This window comes from Rhinoderma darwinii, chromosome 1 (assembly GCF_050947455.1).
Source record: "Rhinoderma darwinii isolate aRhiDar2 chromosome 1, aRhiDar2.hap1, whole genome shotgun sequence".
Classification (NCBI taxonomy): domain Eukaryota; kingdom Metazoa; phylum Chordata; class Amphibia; order Anura; family Rhinodermatidae; genus Rhinoderma; species Rhinoderma darwinii.
This window is the reverse complement of record NC_134687.1, coordinates 71,480,359-71,503,256: the sequence shown is the minus strand read 5'-3', so window position 1 is coordinate 71,503,256 and position 22,898 is coordinate 71,480,359. Positions and strand designations below refer to the sequence as shown.

Here is a 22,898-nt window from a genome sequence, read left to right as displayed (position 1 = left end):
TTACGGCGATACCAGATGTTTATAGTTTTTTTTTATGTCTTATGGTGTTTGCACAATAAAATACTTTTTGTAAAAAATCATTTACTTTTTGTGTTCCCTTATTCTAAGAGCCATAACTTTTTTTATTTTTCCATCAAGAAAGCCGTGCGAGGACTTATTTTTTGCGTAACGAACTGCAGTTTTGATCAGCACCATTTTTAGGTACATGTGACTTTTTGATCTCTTTTTATTCAATTTTTTGAGAGGTGAAGTGACCAAACAATTGTGATTCTGGTATGGTTTATTATAATTTTCTTTTATGGAGTTCACCGCGCGGGATAAGTAACAAAATAATTTTGTAGTTCAGGCCGTTACGGATGCGGCGATACCAATTATGTATAGTTTATTTGTTCATTTATTTTTATTAATAATAAAGGACTGATAAGGGAAAAAGGGGGATTTTACTTTTATTACCTTTAAAACTTTTATGTTCTTATTTTTACACAACTTTCTTTCCAGTACATCCCTCATGACAGCACTACAGGAGGTTGCCCTCTTGACCTCTGTAGGGACAGGAAGACAGAGAGGTTAAAAGGCCCCTCCCACCACCCACTTGCCAGTGTTCTTCCTGTCCCCACAAGGGTCAGGAGCAGAGAGCGTCGCTCCTGTATTAGTGCAGGAAAAAACTCGGGCAGGGGGCAAGATCGGGGGGTCCGTGCACTCCCCCTTCTCTTCCCCCTAAAGCCCAGGCTAACACCCCTCATACGACGGGTCCCTTAGCTCCCTCCCTAAGACACCTACCGGAGGAATCCTAGGCAGGGTTCTGGTAGTGTGTGGGGGCTGGGGTTTCCCAAGCAGGCTTCGGCCGGACCGCGGACCAGGCGGGGACCGGCAGCTCCATAGGCATGGACGCACCGGCAGGGATCCTCGCTGCACCGCATAGCAAGCCTTAGCGCCGGCTATGGCGGCTGCACTCCAGGTACACGCTGGACGAATAGCCGACCGGTCCTCTGCCTTGATCTCAACTAATATCGCGGCCACATCAGTAGCAAGAGCAATGTTCATATGGCTAAACCAGCTAGAGAACCATCTGATGATGAAGACATCACGACAAGAGCTACTAGAATCTCTACCGTTACTAAAAATGGCAACCGGATTCTTGGTAGACGCTTCAGCAGAATCTATTAGATTTGCTGCCAGGAATGGGGCTCTCTCAAATGCTGCTAGAAGAGCATTATGGCTCAAAATGTGGTCAGGAGATACTAAGTCCAAAAACAAGTTGTGTTCTATCCCATTTACAGGGTCTCTGATGTTCGGTCCTCTCCTTGATAACATACTGGAGAGTGCAACAGATAGAAAAAAGGGGTTTCCTGAAGAGAAACCAAAAAAACCCCCTCAATTTGGAAGATTTCGCCAACAGAGGGATCCTACTTCACAGAACTACAGCGGGAAAGGGAAGTCCGGTCGCTGGAGTTACCCCAAAGGGAAAAGGGGTCGAGGATATCTCCTTAACCCAAATAATTCATTCCAGCCCTCAAAGCAATGACGCCAAGAGTGTGGGGGGAAGACTCCTAAAATTTTATCCCGAATGGTCGAGAATAACCCAGAACCCCTGGGTTCTAAAGATAATAGAAGAAGGATACAAAATAGAATTTTCCTCCATTCCTCCAGAGAAATTCCTAATAACCCAGTACCAAGCAAAAGATCTTCATCAGGTACTTATCCAGGACGTCCAGAAATTACTCAGATTGAGAGCCATTTCCCCAGTTCCCCACAACGAGATATGCAAGGGCCACTATTCGAAAATCTTCTTGGTCAAAAAACCAGATGGTTCCTACAGGACAATAATCAACCTGAAGTTCCTAAACAAATGGGTGAATTATCGGAAATTCAAGATGGAGTCTATCAGATCGACTATTCCTCTAATAAGGGAAGAGGCATCAATGTGTACGATCGATTTAAAGGATGCGTATTATCACGTTCCTATCCACCCCGCGTACCAGAGATTCCTCAGATTCGCAATTCAGGACGGTCCTTCCATTCTCCACTTCCAGTTTGTCTGCCTCCCCTTCGGCCTTTCCTCCGCCCCCAGAATTTTTACAAAAATTATGGCAGAGATCATGGCATTCATAAGAAGTCAAGGTATAGTAATTATCCCATATCTAGACGACTTCTTGTTGACGGCAGATACTCCGGCTATCTTAGTCAGTCATCGGTCACAGGTTCTTTCCCTACTACAAGAATTGGGATGGATAATCAACTTTCAGAAGTCGAGTCTTCCTCCCCAGAAACAGAAGGTCTTCTTAGGAGTACTGCTAGACTCCTCCCTTCAACATTCCTTCCTCCCAAGAGAGAAACAAATACTCCTACTGGCAGAAGTAAGAAAATTTTGGGGGAAAGACGCCTGTTCCATAAGGGAATGTATGCGGATGTTGGGAATGATGACATCTTGCATCCAATCTATTCCATGGAGCCAATTTCACTCCAGACCCTTACAGAATCTGATCTTGTCCCGGTGGGATCGAAAACAAAACTCCCTGAATTTAAAAATGCAAATTTCCGAGACTGTGAAATCATCTCTCCTGTGGTGGCTCTGCACAAACAACATAGACAAGGGAGTCCCCTGGAGAACTTCTCCTTATGTAGTGATTACCACAGATGCCAGCAAACACGGCTGGGGGTCAGTAATCCAAGACCAACACTTTCAGGGCACATGGACTGGTCAAATGAAGATGATGTCTTCAAACTTCAAAGAACTAAGAGCTGTATGGGAGACACTTATAAGAGCTTCACCCACCATAAAAGGGAAGCATATAAGAATTTTATCGGACAACACGACAGCAGTGTCCTTTCTTCGCCATCAAGGGGGAACAAGACACACTCTTCTTCAGGGCCTCTCTGCACAAATTTTCAGTTGGGCAGAAGAAAACGTCCTATCAGTCACGGCAGTCCACCTAAAAGGCTCAGAGAACCTATCAGCAGATTTCCTGAGTCGGGAAAAAGTAGACCCAGGAGAATGGTCCCTAAACAAGGAAGTCTTTCATTGCCTAACCCGAAATTGGGGTTATCCACAAATAGACCTGTTTGCCACGAGGAAAAACACTCAAGTAGAGACATTCTTCTCCCTAAATCTCAGAGACAACCCATTGGGAGTAGATGCATTGTCCCAACACTGGGACATGGATCTGGCCTATGCCTTTCCTCCGTTTCCTCTAATACCAATGGTATTAAGAAAAATCCAGGAAGATTTGACAAAGCTCATCATTATTCTTCCCTATTGGCCGAAAAGAAGTTGGTTTCCAATCGTACAATACCTAGCGTTGGAAGATCCTATCATGCTCCCAGTCAAGGAGAATCTTCTCTCCCAGGGTCCCTTATTCTTCCAGGGAATAGAGACTCTGAAATTGTCAGCCTGGATCCTGAAAGGCAGATCTTGAGGAACCACGGTCTGTCAGACGAGGTAATTTCAACTATCTTATCAAGTCATAAAGAAGTTACCTCAAAAATCTATCAAAAGATTTGGAAGAAATTCTGTTCCTGGCATGGAATCCCAGGACCAGATCCCTTTTCTCCCAACATTGCAAAAATTCTAGATTTTTTACAATCGGGATTCAAAAAAGGACTTAGCCCTAGTACCTTAAAGGTACAGATTTCAGCCTTAGGTAATTTTTTTAACACTCCTCTGGCTGAACATCGGTGGATCAGAAGATTCACCCAAGCGGTCTCTAAACTGAAACCTTCCCTAAAGAAATCAGTTCCTACCTGGGATTTGAATGTGGTGTTAACGACTCTTTGTGAGCCCCCCTTTGAGCCGCTCGACAAAATTAGTATGCATTTTTTAACTCTAAAAGCTGCATTCTTAGTCGCTATTACTTCAGCAAGAAGGATTGGAGAAATCCAATCTCTATCAATCATAGAACCGTACCTAAAAGTACAAGAGGATAAGATCATCCTAAAGCTGGATCCCTCATTTATTCCAAAGGTATCTACCGCTTTCCATAGAGAACAAGAAATAATTCTACCTTCCTTTTATCCAGATCCAAAAGACCAACAAGAAGAAAAATTCCATTGCCTGGATGTCAGGCGAACAATTCTTCAGTATCTGGATAGAACCTCCTCCTGGAGACGAGATAAAAATCTATTTGTCCTATTCGGGGAAAGAATAGAGGAAAGAAAGCCTCAAAAGGCTCTCTAGCGAGATGGGTAAAAACCACCATACAAGAAGCCTACAAGTCCCAAGGACTATGTGCCCCACAAGGCATCAGAGCCCATTCAACAAGGGCAGTCTCGGCATCCTGGGCAGAAAGAAGAGAAGCCTCTATTGACCAAATCTGCAAAGCTGCCACTTGGTCAAGCCATCATACGTTTTACAAACATTATAGACTCGATGTGCTGTCCGATACGGATTTAAGTTTTGGACGGAAAGTCCTCCAATCCATAGTCCCGCCCTGAGCATTATAATCTGGTATTGCTCCTGTAGTGCTGTCATGAGGGATGTACTGGAAAATAGCAATTAGACCTACCGGTAATTGTATTTCCAGGAATCCATCATGACAGCACCATTATATTCCCTCCCTTATTGAATTCTGATTTGTGCATTTAACATGTCAGTTATTATCCCTAGAAATAAAATAGGGTTGCATCCATCCTGGTGTAGTAATTGAAAAACACTGGCAAGTGGGTGGTGGGAGGGGCCTTTTAACCTCTCTGTCTTCCTGTCCCTACAGAGGTCAAGAGGGCAACCTCCTGTAGTGCTGTCATGATGGATTCCTGGAAATACAATTACCGGTAGGTCTAATTGCTATTTTTACGTTTTTTAAAACTTTTATTACTTTGTCTCACTAGGGGACTTTACGGCAGGAGGCCCTGATCGCTATTCTAATACACTGCACTACATGCGTAGTGCAGTGTATTAGAGCTGTCAGCTACTCACTGACCGCATGCATAGTGGGACTAGGCTTCCGTAGATGGCATAGCCAGAAGCCATTGTTAGGCGTCCGGTTGCCATAGCAACCATCGCTGCCCTCTATTATGTAGCGGGCCATCGATGGTGGTTTAACCCCTAAAAAGCTGCGATCGCTATGCATATTTTAAGGGGTTAATTAGCAGGTCACCGCTATAGGAGCTGCGGCAACTGCTGTACAAGACAGCAGCTGTCACAGCTCCTGTATGTGTCGGGAAGACGGCCGAAATGGCGGTTCCTATCATGACGTACTATTCCGTCATGGAGCGCGAACGGGATGGTTACCATGACGGAATAGTATGTCACTGAGCGTTAAGGGGTTAAAGCTACTTCACAACTGATCTGACCCCTATAAAATTAGCCTTTTGAAGTTTTCTTGAAAATGTGAGAAATTGCTGCTAAAGTTCTAAGCCTTGTAACGTCCTAGAAAAATAAAAGGTTGTTCAAATACGATGCCAGTCTATAGTAGACACATGGGGGATGTTAATTAATAACAATTTTGTGTGGTATAACTGCCTGTCTTACAAGCAGATACATTTAAATTTAAAAAAAAAAAAGCTAATTTTTGCAATTTTTCACTTCATTTTGGTGTTTTTCACAATTAAATACTGAATGTATCGAGCAAGTTTTGACAGTAACCTGAAGACAAATGTGTCACGAGAAAACAATCTCAGAACCGCTTGAATAGGTAAAAGCATTCCGGAGTTATTACCACATAAAGTGAAACCTGTCAGATTTGAAAAATGAGGCTCGGTCAGGAAGGTCAAAAGTGGCCAAATCGGGAAGGTTAAATGTATTTTCCTGGCTTAATCTAACACAGCATCTGTTTGTGGATGATAATCCTTCAGGTACAGAATTTATTTATTTTTTTCCATTCTTTTATTTTTCTAATGTGATTATTTATTTTACAATTTTCTATATTTATTTTTGTTTTTTACAATTGGGCCTCAGGCTTCCTCCTGTACTCCTATACAGATTACTTATAAGAGTAATCTATGGTAACCGCCCTTTAGATCACTGCACAAACATGAAGAGAAGATAGGGATTGTCTTCTCTGCGTGACTCCAACATCCTTCTTTACAGGGAATCCTTGTGATGTTGTTAATGATCTTTTGGGGTTCTCCAGCAACTCCCTGAATTCAGAAGCAGCAGCTTCTGCATTTAGGGACACTATGTATATAAGGGTTGTGTAATGCTCAGTATGAGGGCCCTGTTTTAGTGACCGGAAACTGATTATTTCAGTTCCCTGTTACCAGTACAGGATCTGGCTGTCAAGGGGCATGCAGTGCCATCAAAGCCAGCAAGTAAATTAACGGGCTTCTAGCACAGAGATCTGCCATTAACCCATAAATTTACCTGACGTGGGTGGCAAGGGGTTGAAAGGCTATTCCCGGTTACCATTGTTTCTAAAATTGGCATTGAAATCTACAGGCAGGAGGAAAGTATGTCACCTGGTAATGTGTGCCTCTTTACAACTACTGTTCCGTTACAGTGCTCTTACCCAGTGCTGGGTTCTGCATCCACAGTTATAGAGCCAGTGTGATCATGTGCCATCCTACTTGATGAAATGTCAATGCTCCATTGTACATTAAAGGATGTGATTACTTGCCCACATCATACGACTGCTGGACGTGCCACTTAAGTGCATCTAAAATAAAAATATGAAACAAATCTCCAAATAATCTTGGTTAATTAATGTTCTACTGTTTTGTGTCTACAGCTCCTATGAAGTCCTATATGTGTTTATGGTTACAGGCTACAAATAAACCCTATGTAATCACTTTGCCCTCTCGTGCTGTCGGTGGGTTAGCATGAAGGCGGGCAGATAAAAGAGAGTAATAAATGGCTGCAGGATCTGACTACGTACATGCAAAGATTCCTAATCTGTTTATTTTTTTATTTAGATGTATTGGAGCAATAAAAAATGGTTACAAAGGTGTACTTAGTATTTTACTACAGGTTTAATTTTGCTAATTGGATAATGCAATGAGGTCACAGAAAAAGTTTACTTTATAGCTGATTTATTTGAATAGATCCCTTTAAGTATATGCTGTTATTTTTTTTCCAAGGTCACAGTTTCTTTAGCGTTTCTTGCTAAATTGATCTCATATACAGAAAGTTGTTTTGATGTAACCTTCCTTGAGTTGTACAGCTTTACAATTCATTTATTGCATTTTAAAGTTACTTTAGAGCATCAGTAATTGACTGAAAAGTGCTTTTAACCTACAAGACACATTAGTTGAAGAAATGTCCGCAAGGATAAAATGCTGATCCATTTATTGGCTGACACCAGAACATTTGTGTTTCTCTATTGAAGGAGGTTGAGAAGCAGTGTCGTTGTGGCAAGCACACAAAACTAATGTCTTGTCATAAGCCTTACCTATGCGAAACGAAATGCCCCAAAACCCGGGATTGCCAGAGGCATCAGTGCAAGAGAAAGGTAAGGCTGGTGAAACATGTTGCTATATGATTTTTGGATTGGACTGCTGTTGCAAAATTAAAAAAAAATACAAAAAACGCTGTAGAGTTCACCCTACTGACTAATAGCAAGGAGACATCCCTATTCAAGTGAAATGGGGCCACTGCAAATTCCTGCATAGCCGGGTAACCCATAGCAGCAAGTTCATCCCTTCATGGCAACTGCGAGAAGCTATCCTGTCCGTGTGGGCCAATATTCCTGCAAAACGATTTCAACACCTAGTTGAATCTACGCCATGACAAATTGGGGCGGATCTGAAGGCCAAAGAGGTTCAACACACTACTAGATGGGTGTGTCTAATAATGCGGCCATTCTGTGTATAATTATTGCCAAAAATTGAAGGTATAGCACATTGCATAACAGTTACTTGCAGAGGTAATAAATATTCCAGTACATAGAACTAGATTCATACGCTCGGCAACAAATCTGAACTGATGGTAAATTGACATCAAGTCCCATCAATTTTTTTTTTTTCTCTCAGTCTCCTATCGACTTTGCTGATTTAAATGGAATGTATCATCATAAAGTTATGTTATTGAAATCATGTTTTTATTTTAAATATACAGCATTTTGGTTGAATGTTTTTTTTTATGTGACTAATTAGAAAAAAGTTCTAAATATTAAAATTTTACACTAAACACCTGAGCAGTCAGAATAAGCTGGCACTTCCTTCACAAGCGGACACTTCCCTAATTATCATTTAAAGGCGGGCCAGTAAATGACAGCTCTATTGTACTGCTGTTGGTAATGGTATAACTATATGCAGATAGGCGTCTGTATACATCACCTCGGGGAGGGGGGTTGTAATCCATCACTTCTAGGAGACTCTAATGGTCTATGACCTTTCTCTGTCTATTAACTCTCAATTATTACAGCTGCAATAAAGCACACAAATCTATACAGGAATGACGTGTGTCTCCAATATGGCTGCCCTTTGGAAGTTTTTAAAAATAAAAAATAACACATTTAAAAAAAGAATTAACACATTAATTATCGTCCATATACTTCTATCTACTTAATAAACTAAAATTAAATACTTGTCATTTCCTTTAAAAAAAAATAAAAATATAATAGAAACGAATGTCAACATTTTTTTTTCTTCTCAAAGATTGCCTGTAGTGAATCTGTGAAAAAGATTGGTAAACTTCTTTACAGAGCAGTATTTTTGCATTTCAAAAATATATAATGGCTCTATAATAGGAAATTTGACATTCAACAAGAAGCAAATAAGGCGAATTTCCACAGTATCGCTCATATCTAGTTACAAACGTATTATTCATGTGATGTACACCATCAACCCTTTCAGCAACGTGCACAATGACAGACTTGTCAGCCATGTGAAAAAAAAACTAACTGTAGCATCCATTTATTCATTCATCTATCCGTTTGGCACATGTTCTTACACCAATTTTTATTCTACTTTTGTGCCAGAATAAGAGCAGCAGTTTTATATCTGTGCCCCAGTATGTATATTCTAAGGCATTGTTCCCTAAACAGTGGCTCCACAGCTGTTGGTAGCAGTATATACTATTGTGTACTAGTGGCACCAGGAATGTTATAGTATTACTAGAACTTGGTACTAGGGATAAAACCCTAATTTTTGTATACATTTTATAATAGTCTAATAATTGCTTGCATGTTTTTAATTTTTCACAACAGCTTCCCTCAGTAACTATACCTGGCATCAGTTACTACAGGGAACACGTCTTCATAGTGGGACATTTTTCTTAATTTCAGCTAGCCTGAATCCTGTCCAGCCTAGAAACTTTCATCTCTGGGCCCCGGGTACTCACATAATTTGTCACAAAGACAACACCTTTTACCATCGAAATATCTGAATATGGATGTCATACTTGTAAAATATGCATTTTCTATGATTACAGTTTGCAGGGTTTAAGGGGAGATATCTGTTCTGGTAAAAATCTGATGTGTTACTTTACAGAATTTGTGATCACCTTGCCTTAGTGTTTTTTAAAAAGAACATTTCACATTGAAAAATGCAGACTTTTGAATTAACAAGATAGAGAATCTCGTCTTGTATAACATAATTATTTGATCCTGTTTTGTGTTTAAAAGGAGCTGACATTTCGGTTATTGTTTTGTTTTAACGCCGTTATTTCATAAAACATTTTACACAACCTTTTTCGTACTGTGGCCAGTAGGGGCACTGTTACATTGGAGTTCACAACTCTAATACAACACCACATTGTTATTGTTAACCATAGAAATAGTATAATACTAAAGTTGATGAGCAAATAAATAAAGTATAGTATCTTATAAATAATAAAAATACATTTACGTACCTGTCGTCAAATATAAATTCTTATCAGTTCCTTATGGAAATCTATAATCGTATGACAATGAAGCATGACCAACTGTGATGTCCGTGTCTGAAAATGTGTAGATTAAGACCCCTGGATCTTTAGGCTGGGTTTCCACAGCATGATAGTGGTGCAAATGATGTGTTTAAAGGGGGTTGCGTGTCATCAGGGCAACCGCTGTCCATATGCATTATTCGTGCATATTGGTTTTATAGAGGGGGTTCCACATATAGTACCCACTCTGAGCCAGAGCAGAGCCTCTAACAAGCAGTGGCTCTTTTTCTGGTAGGCTCGGGTTATCCATGTTTTACATGGTAGGTCATTTATCTGAATAGCTGCCTTGTAAAACTACATTTCTCATGCAGCGGCTGGAGTGATGAGATAACCCTTTTAAAATTTTCTCTTTGCCATTTTTCAATTCTGGGATCTATTCCTAAAATTTTAAAGACAAACAGCGTTTCCTTAAAGGGGTTGTCCTGAATTAGAAAAATGTTTTCTTCCACAAACAGCCCCACACCTATTCACAGTTTGGGTGTGGTATTGTGTATCCCTTTCACTTTAATAGAGCTGAGCTGCAATTCCAGACCCAACCCACAGACAGGTGTGGCACTGTTTTTGAAGAAAAGCAGACATGTTTTTCTATATGGGGACAGTCCTTTTTAAGGTGTTTTCACAAGAGATAGAAAACCGCACCATGACAAAAAATACATGTAGACTTGTGTTTCTCTATAATATACAGTACATAAATGCCAAGAATAGACTTATGATATAAACTAGGGGAAATGAAATTTGAGATTTGGTTCATGCCAGTGGGGTACATAGAAAAGAGGGCCCCCCCCCCCATAGCAAAGATTAAAAAGCTCCTGCCATTTAGGTTCCAATTTTTCCCATTCAGGACAGAAGGGCCAATTTCCTACCACTTCTGTAGAGAGGACTCTGCGCAGGTTCTTTCCACCAAATAAATTTAAGCCAAAAACCGCTCCAAATAAATGGCAGGTTTTTGTTTTTTTTTACAACCTCCCATTGATTTCAATAGAGGTTGAGAAGTGGAAATCCTTCCAAGATAAGACATGACGCTTTTTTTCCCAGAGTGAACTAAACCCGCACAAGAAATCAATGGAGGAAGATTTGTACTTTAACTTTTTTTTGCAGGTTTTGCATCACAATCCGCATAAAAAAAAAACCTCTTTGCAAACGGTTTATTCTTGTACTTGATTAGTCAACAAATCTGCTTCTGATCCTTATCACGTGACAATCATTTTCAGAACTATCTACGGTATATTCTGTTACATTCTGGATCAGTCTTTGTCCTCACATTAGGATATATTTTGTTCTCCTAAACTCTTATTAGTATCTTCTCATATGTAGCTATGCTGTAATCGTCAGTATGTGGTCACAGATGGCTGGGAGTGAGGAGTAAGAAATCTTAGACTTTTATTACACCAGACTAAGAGAAAACAAGAATTCTAATAACTTGGCCTAGCTTCCTATTGTGTTCCCTTCCTGATCTAGTGTTACACGTTGAAAAGTACTCACACACCATCATTCATTTACCACTCACAGGGAGCTTTGAGTGATGTTTCTGATAGGGATCACACATCATGTTTAAATTAATCATTTATAATAAGCCAAAGACACATGGACTGTCAAGATGCACATCTGTCTTCTGTGTTTCTTGTATTTTCTTTCAATTAATTTCTCACAGTGTGGCCAAGAGCTCCCTACTTCCAGTCTACCGAGAGTCCTTCCTGGACATTTTCAGGATTGTTTGGAATCTGTAAACAGATGATTTTAATCATAGTTTGTAAATCATTGCCAGTCGTGGTTTATACAGCAGCTAGTTTGTTTTAATACGTATTAGTCATTTCCGTATTGGATTTATCTATTGAAATAAGTTTTCTCTGAGACCCAGAGGCGTAGCTAGGTTCTCCTGCACCCGGGGCAAAGATTCAGATTGGCGCCCCCCCCCAACTTATTTCCCGACATCTCCTTCCCCCTCGCCATTTTTTCTTTCCCTACCAATAAATGAGATGTAATTTTTTTGTTCACAATTTTTTTAATGTAACTTGAGTATAAAAGCATTTCTACATTTTACAAGCGATATAGTTCTATAATGTAATTAACATAAAAATAAATTAAAAGAAAATAAATTAAAGAGGCCACACAGAGCCCCCTGTAGATAGTGCCACACACAGCCCCTCTCTTGTAGATAGTGCCACACACAGCCCCCTGTAGATAGTGCCACACACAGCCCCCCTTGTAAATAGTGCCACACACAGCCCCCCTTGTAAATAGTGCCACACACAGCCCCCCTTGTAGATAGTGCTACACACAGCCTGCTGCCCCTTTGTAAATAGCGCCACACTCCCACCCCTTTTAAATAGCTCCACACTGTGAACAGACCGATGAGCAGTAGCCTACCGCTACCACTCTCCGCTCTGCCTGGTGTGACTTACCGGAGGAGCCGAAGAGGTCATTCGGCGCAGGCAGCGGCGGAGTTTCTTCTGACTAGGGTTGGTGACAGCCAGGGCCGGCCTTAGGTTGGATGGCGCCCTGTGCGGGACTCTCTATTGCCGCCCCCTACGCAAACCAAAAATTAACCACATATATAGACACACTGGAACATATATACTGTACATACATAAAGACAGATATTTAGACATACAGGCAATTATACATACACACATTCTGGAATATATACATACAGGTAAATATATAGACGTACAGACACATATACACACACACACCGACAGATAAATACACAGACCGGAACATATGCAAATACATAAAAGTCACAAATATACAAGCACAAAGACACATTCACAAACAGACCCATATATACGCACACAGGCACATATGTGCACAGCACAGATAATGTAGTAGATGTTACCTGCAGTCCTATGTAACAACACAGATAACAGAGTGATAACTCTCTAAATACAGATAGTAGTATTACCTGCAGTCCTATGTAACATCACAGATAACACAGTGATAACTCTCTGAGTACAGATAATGTAGTAGCTGTTGCCTGCAGTCCTATGTAACACCACAGATAACACATTGTAGCAGAGCTGAGATTGTAATTTAGCACAATGTGTTATCTGTGGTGTTACATAGGACTGCAGGCAACAGCTACTACATTATCTGTAATCAGAGTTATCACTGTGTTATCTGTGGTGTTACATAGGACTGCAGGTAACACTACTATCTGTATTTAGAAAGTTATCACTGTGTTATCTGGGGTGTTACTTAGGACTGCAGGTAACACTACTACATTATCTGTACTCAGAGAGATATCACTGTTATCTGTGGTGTTACATAGGACTGCAGGTAACACTACTACATTATCTGTACTCAGAGATATCACTGTGTTATCTGTCGTGTTACTTAGGACTGCAGGTAACACTACTACATTATCTGTACTCAGAGAGATATCACTGTGTTATCTGTGGTGTTACATAGGACTGCAGGTAACATCTACTACATTATCTGTACTGTGTAGCAGAGCTGAGATTGTAATTTAGCACACAGTACAGATAATGTAGTAGATGTTCCCTGCAGTCCTATGGAACACCACAGATATCACAGAGATAACTCTCTGAGTACAGATAATGTAGTAGATGTAAGAGACACACACACACACACACACACACACACACACACACACACACACACACACACACACACACTCACCATGTCTCCTTGCTGACAGGTCAGGACGGGCTGTGGGCGGAGCTTCCTCTCTGCTTCTCGACAGAGCACAGGCAGATGCAGGGAGGCTGTAGCACGGGAGTGGACCTGCCCCTGACCTGAGTCATCTGACCTCATGTCACTGACGTGAGGTCAGGTGACTGGACTGGTCCACTCCTTGGCCGTCACAGACCCCAGTCAGAACGCCGTAATGTCCTGGCTCTTCCTAAGCTGCTGCAGGTGTCCCACATACGGGGCGCCTGTCAGCAGCGATCAGCTGCTCTTCGGCGCCCCCCTATCAGTATCCTCCAGGTTGCGCCCGGGGCACATGCCCCACCTGCCCCCCCCCCCCCTAGCTACGCCCCTGCTGAGACCTATAATTTGGCAACCAGTTATTTAGAAATTAGTCAAGGATGGGACTTATAGGTCTACAGTCCCATGAAAATTCACCAAGTGGAAATCAATATGTCTTAAGGTGGTGAATTGCCATATAGTTAAAATGTAACTTTTAATCGATTAATATTTATAATGAACCAAGAACAGTCATAGTACATACGTATGCGCATGTATATCCATGTACATAGGAAACCAGAGGAAAATCCCACTTTAGGAAAAATAGGCGATAACTATAATATCAGATTTTAAACGTCATGTGTATGACTTCAATCTAAATGTCTAAACAATGTTAGGGCAAAATTTTAACATTCAGTCATATACATGACGTTCAAAACCTGATATCTTGGTTATCAGCTTTTTTTTTTTTTCTAAAGTGGGATTCTCTTTTTTTGTTTCCTATGGATATACTTGCACATACTTATGTTTTTACTATGACTGTTTTTGGCTTATATGCATTATCGATTAAAAGTAAAATTTTAACTATATTGTAATTCACCCTCTTAAGACAACCAGACATTTAAGTCTCCGCTTGTATTCAGTATTCTCATTCACAGGTTACTGTAAGGGTATGTTCACACGCTTAACCAAAAACTTCTGAAAATACGGCGTTGTTTTCAAGGGAAAACAGCTCCTGATTTTCAGACTTTTTTGAGCAACTCGAGTTTTTTACAGCTGTTTTTTTGAGCCGTTTTCAATAGTCTATGAAAACGGCTCCAAAAACGTCCCAAGAAGTGTCCTGAACTTCTTTTGACGAGCCGTCATTTTACGCTCCGTATTTTGACAGTGACGCGTAAAATTAAGGCTCGTGGGAACAGAACACCGTAAAACCCATTAAAAGCAATGGGCAGATGTTTTTAGGCGTTAGGGGCGTTTTTTCAGTAAACTGGGCCGTCAAAAAAATGGAGCATGCACTGTTTTCAGCCATTCTCCCGGCCGCACTACTCCCATAGAAGTCTATGGGGCCGTGTAAAGCACGGCTGTCCCTCAGATGTGATCCGAATGACGACTAAGCTTTCTGCCGCTCGTGCGAAGTGCATGTGAAGAGGAGGGTATTTTTTTGCTCCCCGTAGGAGCGGAATCCCTAATCCCCAGCCACATTGTTGCCGAAGCTGTGGCCGGGGATTCCGCTCAAGGAGAAGTCCCTAACTTCACTGTCCATATATGAACAGTCAAGTCAGGGACTTCTGCTGGTGTGGTCCCCTACTGCTGAAGTGGAATCCCCGGTGGCCGGTGTTTCTGCTCCAGGAGAAGTCCCTGACGTCACTGTCCATATATACAGGTGGTTGTTGCAGTATCTACAGAGGGCAGTGTGTGGCAAAAAGTTGACAAATGAAATTCATCAGATTTTAAAACGGACAGGGAAAAAACTGATGCAAAACGGGTTAAAAACGGCAACACGGCCTGGAACGGATGCGAAACGGCCGGGAAAAACTGTCCAAAACAGACGTTTGTATCAGCCGACACTCGGACCCTGTCGTGTGAATTAGGCCAAAGCCCTTATTCACACGACAGAGTTTCCCGGCCGGGTGACGGCCGTTCATAAATGCATTAGGAGCAATAGACCCCTAATGGGGCTATTCACACGACCGATTTTTTGACGGCCCGGGAAACCTGGCCGTCAAAAAATGGGACATGCCCTATTTTCGGCCGTTTACCCGGCCGCCCAGCTCCCATAGAAGTCTATGGGGCCGGGTAATACACGGCCATCACCGGAATGTGTCCCGAGTGATGGCCATGTATTCCGTCGCTCGCGCTCTCTCCTCCTCCTCCTTACAGTGCAGAGTGCATGTGAGGTGGAGGAGGGTCTTTTTTTGCTCCCTGTATTAGTCGGAATTCCCAATCCCCGGCCGGGGATTGGGAATTCCGCTACAGGAGAAGTGAGTGACTACACTGTCCATATATAGACACAGCAACGTCACTCACTTCTGAAGCGGAATCCCCGACCCCGTGGCCGGGGATTCCTCTCCAGGAGAAGTCAGTGACTAAACTGTCCATATATGGACATTGAAGTCAGTGACTTCCCCTGGAAGGGGGGGGATGGGTGCAACCTACAGGGGGCTGTGTGGCATTACCTACAGGGGACTTGGTGGCATTACCTACAGAGGGCAGGGTGGCATTACCTACAGGGGGCAGGGTGGCATTACCTACAGGGGGCAGGGTGGCATTACCTACAGGGGGCAGGGTGGCATTACCTGCAGGGGGCTGGGTGGCATTATCTACAGAGAGCTGTGTGTGGCAAGAAATTTAAATTAAATTCATCCGATTTTAAAACGGACAGGGAAAAAAACGGATGCAAAACGGGTCAAAATCGGCCGTTAAAAACGGCAACACGGCCCGGAACGGATGCAAACCGGCCGGGAAAACGGCCCAAAATGGCCGATTTTATCGGCCGACACTCGGACCCTGTTGTGTGAATGAGGCCTAAATTATTATATTTTGTATTCTTTAATTCTTACACGTACACTCAACATTTACTAAAGTTTAAAAGAAAATAAACACATGAAGTACTGTATAGTATGTTATAACTAATGAAGAGGAATATACATGCCTGTAGTCAAATGTTTTTAATACTAATCCGTTATAAATGCTCTTTATGGAAAGAAATTTAAAAAAATATGTATGAAACTAGATTTAATAGTGAAGTATGTCATCAAGTATAAAATACATCTTTAGCAAGATAATTTACAGAACAGATTTTCAGTTGCTACTATGGAAACTTATGGTTAATTTTATAATACAAACGTTTGGTTGCCGTGGGTTACAGCACGTTTGCTGTCTGGTATCCTCACTATAAGATGTCGATCTGTACTATGATTAGAGAATGAAAAAAGGGATTTGAGATGGGAAAATCTTTTCAAGTTTATAGCTTTTCATTATTCTTCCTTGGAGCAGAATAGACATTCCTCAAATATAATCATCCAAATCTTCACTTAATTCCTTTATTTTATTATCAAAACTCACAGCTAATTTATAGGGATAGCTTTAAAGAAAGTCTGGTTTATTCATTACATAGTTACATAGTTAGTACGGCTGAAAAAAGACACATGTCCATCAAGTTCAACCAAGGGAAGGGAAAAGGGAAGGAAAAATTTCTACACATAGGAGCTAATATTTTTTTGTTCTAGGAAATTATCTAACCCTTTTTTAAAGCCATCTACTGTCCCTGCTGTGACGGCTCCTGCGGTGACTATTCCATAGATTCACAGTTCTCACTGTAAAGAAGCCTTGACGCCTCTGCAGCTTGAACCTTTTTTTCTCCAGACGGAGGGAGTGCCCCCTTGTTTTTTGAGGGGGTTTTACAAGGAACAGGATTTCACCATATTTTTTGTATGTGCCATTAATATATTTATATAAGTTAATCATGTCCCCCCTTAGTCGTCTTTTTTCAAGGCTAAATAGGTTCAATTCTTTCAATCTTTCCTCATAACTTAAATTCTCCATACCCCTAATTAGCTTCGTTGCTCTTCTTTGTATTTTTTCCAACTCCAGGGCATCCTTTCTATGAACTGGAGCCCAGAACTGAACTGCATATTCTAGATGAGGCCTCACTAATGCTTTGTAAAGTGGTAATATTACATCCCTGTCGCGCGAGTCCATGCCTCTTTTAATACACGACAATATCTTGCTGGCCTTTGAAGCAGCTGATTGACACTGCATGCTGTTATTGAGTTTATGATTTACAAGTACACCCAGATCCTTCTCAACAAGTGAACCCCCAGTGTAGCTCCCCCTAGGACATATGATGCATGCAGGTTGTTGGTACCCAGATGCATAACTTTACATTTATCTACATTAAACTTCATCTGCCAATTCACGTGCACCTAGAGAGGAAAGTAGCAGAAGTATCTACAGATGTTACCAAGGGAAAGGTGTAGCGTTTAATATGCCACAAAAACTTGGGGCATATTAAAGGGGATGTTTCACGTATTTAACGTTAGTTTAAATTGCTTTACGTCTGTGGAAGAAAAATAATTGTTCTTTTGAAATGTTGTAGCTATTTATTTTTTAACCCGTTAGTGACCGCCAATACGCCTTTTAACGGCGGCCACTAACGGGCTTTATTCTGATGCATAAAGTAAACCGAGCAGGGAGCTGTCAAATCTCCCTGCTCTCAGCTGCCAGAGGCAGCTGGGGGTGTCCCTGCTCTGCCGTGTGAGATCGATATAAGTATCGATCTCACCCGTTTAACCCCTCAGATGCGGTGCACAATAGCGAGCACCGCATCTGAGTGGTTTTGGAGAGAGGGAGGGAGCTCCCCCTCATCCCACTGACACCCGGCGATACGATCACCGAGTGTCTGTGTCTTCTATGGCAGCCGGGGGCCTAATAAAGGCCCCCAGGTCTGCCTGTCATGAATGCCTGCTAGATCATGCCTCTGGCATGACCTAGCAGATGCCTGTCCGTTTTAAACGGACAGGCAGTAATACACTGCAATACAAAAATATTGCAGTGTATTATAATAGCGATCAGAGAATCGCATATTAAAGTCCCCTAGTAGGACTAGTAAAAAGTAAAAAAAAAAGTTTAATAAAGTTAATTTTAAAAAAAATGTGAAAAAAATGAAAAACCCAGCTTTTCCCCTTACAAAATGCTTTACTATTAACAAAAACAAAATAAAGTAAAAAAGTTACACATATTTGGTATCGCCGTAACGACCCCGACTATAAATCTATTACTTTATTTAACCCGCACGGTGAACGCTGTAAAAAATGTAATAAAAAACTATGGAAAAATTGCTGTTTTCTGTGAATCCTGACTTAAAAAAAATGTGATAAAAAGTGATCAAAAAGTTGCATCTACTCCAAAATGGTACCAATAAAAACTACAAGTCTTCCCGCAAAACAAAAGCCCTCATACAACCGCATCGGCAAAAAAATAAAAACGTTACTGCTCTTCAAATATGGAGACACAAAAACAAATAATTTTGAAAAAATAAGCGTTTTTACTGTGTAAAAGTAGTAAAACATACAAAAACTATACAAATTTGGTATCGTTGTAATCGTAAAAACCCGCTGACTAAAGTTATTGTGTTATTTATATCACACGGTAAATGGCATAGATTTAAGACGCGAAAAAGTGTGGCGAAATTTCATTTTTTTTTCTATTCCCCGCCCCAAAAAAAAGTTCAGAAAAGTTAATCAATAAATAATATATCCCCCAAAATGGTGCTATTAAAAAATACAACTTGTCCCGCAAAAAACAAGACCTTATACAGCTATGTCGACTCAAAAATAAAAAGGTTATAGCTCTTGGAATGCGACGATGGAAAAACGTAAAAAATGGCTTGGTCATTAAGGTTTAAAATAGGCTGGTCATTAAGGGGTTAAAACTTCCCGGGGGCGGTCATATTGGAGACACACATACTCCCTTACAGTAGTGTGTGTGTTTGTGTGTGTGTGTGTGTGTGTGTGTTACACCTGTAATGAATGGTGTGTGTGTGTGTTACACCTGTAATGAATGGTGTGTGTGTGTGTGTGTGTGTGTGTGTGTGTGTGTGTGTGTGTTGCACCTGTAATGAATGGTGTGTGTGTGTGTGTGTGTGTTTGTTACACCTGTAATGAATGGTGGTTGTGTGTATGTGTGTGTTACACCTGTAATGAATGGTGGTTAATATGTGTGTGTTAAAACTGTAATGAATGGTGGTTTGTGTGTGTGTGTGTGTGTGTGTGTGTGTGTGTGTTACACCTGTAATGAATGGTTGTTAATTTAATTAACAGAGAAATATTCTACATAATTACACTCTCCAAGAAGTGGAGTATTGCCCCCTCCCCAGAGTACAGAGGGTGACCGGGGAGCATGCAGAGGCTTATCTGTGTATATAATGTTTAGTGTTACTCAGGGCTGGGCGATTTTGCCCAAAAATAAAATCTAAATATTTTTTTTTTCATCACTTAGAGCGATTTTTGATTTGAATCTCGATTTTTCTTCGTTTTTTTTTTTCAGTTTATTTAACCGTAATACCAAGAGATAATTGAATACATTTTCTTTATATAAATAACTTTTTAACATATATTGCTATAATTGTATGTAACTTCACAAATTTTAACCTCAGCAAATACTTTATTTTATCATAAATACAACTGTAAAAATGTATATCTAATTGATAACTTCTGTGTTCCCCCGGCAGGGAGCAGGTTAACAGAATCTATAATCAGTGATGTGCTGCATGCACTAACATCTCTCTACCCGTCACCACCTCAGCCGGTCTCAGTCATTGCCGAATTCACACGTCCGTGATTGGACCGTGAAAAATGCTCCATGTGTCAGCTGGATTTTGCGGCCCGATCACGGTACATGTGAACGGGACTCCTGGAATCGGCCATTTAGGCTACAATCACACGATAGTGAAAAAAAAATGGGCATTAAAACTGATCAGTTATCAGTTTTTCATGTCCATTTTGCATCAGTGTCTCCAAATTCTTATCCATTTCCAGTCCATCTTTAATGGGCGTTAAAAAAAAAGATGGATTTCAATTGTCAGGGTAGATAGTGCCCCAGTGCCCACATGTAGTGACACTGCCCACATAGTGCCACCCCCCAATATAGTGCCACACCCCCTTGCAGATGGCACCCCCACCCCCATGTAGATATCGTACCACACCTTGTAGATCGCAGCAGCACCCCCTCATACAGATTGCAGCACCATCCCTCTCCTTTGTAGATCTCAGCACCACCTGCCCCCCTTGTAGATCGCAGCACCACCCCCTTCCTTGTAGATTGCACCACTGTAGCTGTCACTAGGAGCAGAAAACAAAGCCATAGGTTGCCGACGCTTTGGCCAGGGATTCAGCTCCTAGTGGGAGCTACAGCGGTGTGATGTATAACGTGGGGGGGGGGGTTGTGGTGCGATCTACAAGGTACAAGGGGGGGTGCGATCTGCAATGGGGGTGCGATCTAAGGCAGTGCGATCCGCAGGATACAAGAGGGGGTGCTATCTACAGCAGGGTGGTGTGGCTATGTACTAGGAGTCCCTGCGTTGCCACCTAACTGCTGTTCCGTACTGTATCATTTTGTTCACTACAGAACAGCAGTTCCGTGGGGAAGCAGGGACAGAACAGGACGGACCAGGAAGTGACGAGGTGGTGGGGCAGAGCTTCCTACTGCGCCAGGGCACAACGGCGCCACTAAAGAATCGATTCTATGATTTTGTTAAACAGAATCGTGAGTCCTTGAGGGCAAATTAATTTGATTAATCGCCCAGCCCCAGTGTTACTGTCCTGCTTTATCTAGGCTCCCAGCAGTACATTAGAGATATCACTAACTCATCTGCCATCTAAGGATTATGAGATGACTTCTCATTCTGCCCCAGTCTACACAGCAAAGCTTACAAGGGCACTACAGAAAACAGGAAGCGCCAATCAATGTAAAAAAAATATTTAAATCAATTTTTTTATGTGGATAGTCACATAAGATATGTAAAAAAAAAAATTGTAATGAAAACCTGATATGTACCGTAATTATCTGATGATACATTCTTTTTAAGATGTTCATTTCAAATTTGCAAGTTTTTATGTACTTGTTTAATTCAAATTGTTATTTTATCTCTCCTAGAAATGAACGATAAATAATGTAATTGTTTTAAGTTTGCACTATGTTTTTTTTATTCTGACAAGTGGTGAGTTAGTAGAAAAGTACTGAATATACATTATTATATTTTGTTCTTTTCTATGGATACCTTGTGTCTTTGAGGCTCTGTTCACATCTGTGTCTTGGCTTCCATTTATAGATAAAGCTTATTCATTTTATGATGAAAAGTTATTCAGTCTTCCCATGCACTTTGTTTCTTTGTGATGTTCAAGATCAATACTTGTCATTCAATGGGAACCTTCATTGTTTACTGCCAGTGGATTAAAAAAAATGTCCTGGTCATGTGATGGACACACATTTGAATGGCTGGCATGTAATTCCACATTTGGCCATTTAAAGCTTCCCCCAGTGATAACCGCCATGAGTTTCTCATTAGTGATAAGCCGACCCCTTTTAATAATCACTGCAGACTAGTCTCACATCTAGTGATTAACACAACGAATTTGCTTTGTTAATTACCTCCTTTGAAGAACCTAGTTATTAAAGAGATTGTCTAGTCCCCAAAAAATTGATGGCCTATCCTATTACTGTGCATAGGGAGAAATGTTTCAATCGTGGGGGCAGGAGGAACATGAATATCAGTGGACTCAAGCCCTGCATTGTTAGACACGCGCTGCGAGTATATCATGTAAATGCTCCTAAACGACGGCACATTACTGACTAAGTGACAGACCGCTGAAATCAGTGTGCCTATCATTTTTGTTTTTTATGCTGCCTTTTAGACAGGGAAGCATATATATCGGACAGATTCTTTTTTAAGGATTTGTCCCAGAATTAAAGATGATTTTTATGTATTGCACACACAAATTCCAACCAGACACCGTTTAAGTTGGAGGTACACTTTATAATGTTAAAGAGGCTGTCCGCTTTGTACAATATGTACTCGTTTGGGTCCCATGACAATAAGCTGATCACAAAGTGTCCCCCTGCTGAGATCCCGAGTAATCCGCTTCTATCTGTAGGGAAACATGTCATTAAAGGGGTTGTTCGAGATTTAATGACTTTGTGTTAATGCTTGTAATTTATAAATGTAAATTAATTTGTAATATACTTACATTTTCCAAAGTGGCCCCATTTCCAGATCCTGCCGTGGGGAACTTGACGGGTGACGTCACTCTCTGCTCTGGTTGCTTTGTTGATCTTGAATTCTTGTTCGGGTATACGACACGTCACTTGTGACGTGGTGTATATTGGCTTGTTCTTTGTAACGCACATGTGAGGCCCCTGCTGTTATCGCGAGAACAGCAGGGACCGCGAGAACAGCAGTGACAGCGCATGCGTGTTACGGGCTGTGAAGCAGAACAAACCGATATACACCACGTCACAAGTGACGTATTGTATACCCGGCAAAGAATTCAAGATCAATAAAGTGACCAGAGCCAGTGCAGAGAGTGACGTCACCCGTCAAGTACCCCACGGCAGGATCTGGAAACGGGGCCACTTTGGAAAATGTAAGTATATTACAAATGTATTTACATTTATA

At 41.2% G+C, this 22,898-nt stretch overlaps 1 protein-coding gene across 2 annotated transcripts in view; it reads left to right on the top strand.

Annotated features, from left to right (window-relative positions):
- The window catches only part of NFXL1 (nuclear transcription factor, X-box binding like 1), a 121,147-nt gene that overhangs the window by 45,420 nt on the left and 52,829 nt on the right, over window positions 1-22,898 (top strand). For both annotated transcript variants that reach the window (XM_075859561.1, XM_075859555.1), the window contains exon 11: window positions 7,260-7,382. In XM_075859561.1, the coding sequence (XP_075715676.1) occupies window positions 7,260-7,382 (123 nt within the window). The remainder of the gene's footprint in view (window positions 1-7,259; window positions 7,383-22,898) is intronic.